The 2,816-nt window shown below is 37.3% G+C and overlaps 1 protein-coding gene across 1 annotated transcript in view; it reads right to left on the bottom strand.

The window, feature by feature from the left end:
* The window catches only part of MCTS1 (malignant T cell amplified sequence 1), a gene marked incomplete at its 5' end in the record, with an annotated part of 5,614 nt that extends 3,250 nt beyond the window's left edge, over positions 1–2,364 (bottom strand). Inside the window, 3 exons of the mRNA XM_009698910.1 lie at positions 234–367; positions 1,395–1,492; positions 2,212–2,364. Of these exons, the coding sequence (XP_009697212.1) occupies positions 234–367; positions 1,395–1,492; positions 2,212–2,364 (385 nt within the window). The remainder of the gene's footprint in view (positions 1–233; positions 368–1,394; positions 1,493–2,211) is intronic.
* Between the last annotated feature and the right edge of the window lie 452 nt (positions 2,365–2,816).

The raw sequence follows: 2,816 nt of genomic DNA, 5'->3' as shown, positions 1-2,816 counted from the left end.
AGCAGGAATAGTTATTTGGTTTGGAACATCACAGTAAAGTAAAAAAAAAATTAAGAACAATTTTAAGCTGGCCAAATAACATCTGAACCTCTGCAGCTCTTTTCAGATTACTAGTTATCCCATTAAATGCCATTAAAATCCAAAGTAATTCAGATTATGATCAGCTAAGAACACAAGAACATAAGTTTAACTCATCTCACAGCAAGCAATAATTCATAGTTAAAGAAGGATACAACAACAGTATCAACGGCAGCAGGGTAAAGTTTTGCTCCAGGAGACGTCAGGCCAGGGCACATTATATTAGCTCCGCTTAGCACAAATTTAATGGCGCCTTTATCAACCTGTTGATGTGGTAGAATAAACGGGTCTAGGAGGGGAAAGATACAGCATTGCAATTAATATGGTGACAACATGAATAACTCATTATCAAGTCAGTTTAGATGGGGGAATTAGATATATAGTGTGCTGTGAGGGTAGGAAGTCTGAGAAACAATTATCAGAGCTCCTGCTGGGCTGTACTGTCCCGAAAGGACACAAGTACTGTTCTCCCAGACTACATCTTTTATCTGAGAACAAAAGGGTAATCCAACACTAGGCCTATGACTCCTGCATACTCATATACTGAGTAACAATTTTAACACGTTCCCCCAGTGAAAACAATCACGCAAGTGCTCACATACTAGGAGATCTTAAAACTAAGGGATCTTAAATCCCTCAAATTACATGTATAACCTCTTACCTGAAAAATAAAGAAAGAGTTTAATGTTAACAGGACCTTCTTGAAATATTTCAAACACTGAGACTTGACTGATTAACATTTTTAGGGACAAGTACCTTCACCCAAATCAAGTAACACAATCAAGCAGAACAGTGAGAACAGCAAGAAAAATAACATGAGAGTAAATTGTAAAAAGCACGCAACAAATTCTTACAGAGGCAAGTATACATTACATCATTAAACTCATGATTAAAGAATATTTTTCTGGTAAGAACCTACAAGTATTTGGAAGGAAGCAAAAAGGGTATAAAGGAAGACTTGAAAGAACAAAGACAAGGACTAACAACAGGAAATTTAGATCTCTGTCCTAGGGAAACCTCTCTCAAGATTTTTTGCAGAGCTTTGCACAATTTTATTCTTAGAAATCAAAGTCTGGATTGCTTAACATATAGCATTACCATAATTATGGGGGAAGCAATCCATATAGACACCTGAAATTGCAAAGCTATAAATTACAGTTGAGAAGGTATACTATATCTTTAAGATCTATTCTGGAAAATATATACATACACTCACACACAAGTAGTAAGTTCTTTTTAATTTGGTTCTACAGAAGACCTGTGGAATCACGCGCTCACCCCTCTCTCCCCACCACTACCATCCTCACGAAACTTACATTTGTGAAGCAACCTTAGTGTCGGGTAAAAAATCCCTTCTCTTTGTCTGAAGAACAGCAACTCCCCATTCACAGTGAGGATTTCTATATGTTCATGACTGCAAGATTAAAAAAATTATTCCAATAGCTACTTAACCCTTTTATAGTTTAAATGAAATATTTCACTTCAGAGTCTGCTCTATCTTGGCATCTGAGAATTAAGACAGTCAACTAGCAAGAAAATTTAAATTTTTTTTTTTAATGGCTTGTTCTTCAACACTGGCCTCCTGCACACTTCCTTCCCCTTTAATAAGAGAAAGAAAAAAAGGCAAAAAAAAAAATCTACAGACAAGCATCGAGCTGCTCACACACTGCATTTCTTTGGGTTTTTTGAAATGCAATACAAAGAGTGGACAAGGAGGAATCAGAAAAAATATACTACCTTCTATTTAAAAAAAAAAAAAAATCCAGATAATATCTGGAGGCCCAAAACCAGAAAAACACGCTACTGGAAGCTATCCAAACAAGTTGGAGCTTCCATATCCATAAAGCTGAACCCTTCTCTTCGACAGCAGGCTAATCCCTAGAAGGTCCCCAAATATGTTGCACATTTGCTACAAGGCATTTTTGTTTTCCTCAAACATCCTACTAGCATATGCCTTCAAGAGCTTGATAAGCACAAGCAAACTTTCTGCTTTGGGCATAACACAGACTATTATCTATAAAGAAATGATAGATGCTTTTCAAAAACACTAGGTTCATGTACTATACAAAAGAAACATTTAAAGGAAGCAATCCTAGCACCTTGGAAGCAAAGTTTAAGAGAAAAGAAACTTACCATCTTACTATTTTGACTGGGTCTTTCTTTGGCATAATTTGGTTTAGCCATGGTTCAATAACAGGAAACTGGTCTATCAGTTGATTCTTAATACCTTTAATAACTGAGGTCTTCAGCTGGATGCAGTTTGATACATTCTCCTTTTCATCAAATCTGTCAAGTGAGCAAAAGTATTTCAGAAATCCACAATTTGCTCCCCAGAAGATGCCGTATCTCAGCAGCATTCTTCAGAAATGTTTACAAATTCGCTATAAAACCTTAGCAGTACCGCTTCTGTCCAACTTTCAAATCGAGGATTTCACGAGACTTAAAATTTGTCCCCTGGGAAGACCAGGCTGGGTGAAGGCAGGGGGAGTCCCCAGTAGTAGGCTGTCTTTGTCCCCACACTTTGTGTATATCCATGAAGCATGCTTTTAGTCTCACAGATACACTTTGGCACCCAGCATTATTTCATTCAACTCATAAACTTTGCTGGCAACACTCACACCTATAGCCCTGTTCAGATTATTTATAAGTTCTTCACCTTTACCACAGATGTACGAACTGCGCTTTGTACTACCCCGAAGTTCTGACAAGTTAACGACTCAGCTTACTTTTCAGGATTT

The sequence above is a fragment of the Cariama cristata genome, unplaced genomic scaffold, assembly GCF_000690535.1.
Source record: "Cariama cristata isolate BGI_N322 unplaced genomic scaffold, ASM69053v1 scaffold45594, whole genome shotgun sequence".
Classification (NCBI taxonomy): domain Eukaryota; kingdom Metazoa; phylum Chordata; class Aves; order Cariamiformes; family Cariamidae; genus Cariama; species Cariama cristata.
Note: the sequence above shows the minus strand (reverse complement) of the source record. Positions and strands in the feature narration are given on the sequence as shown.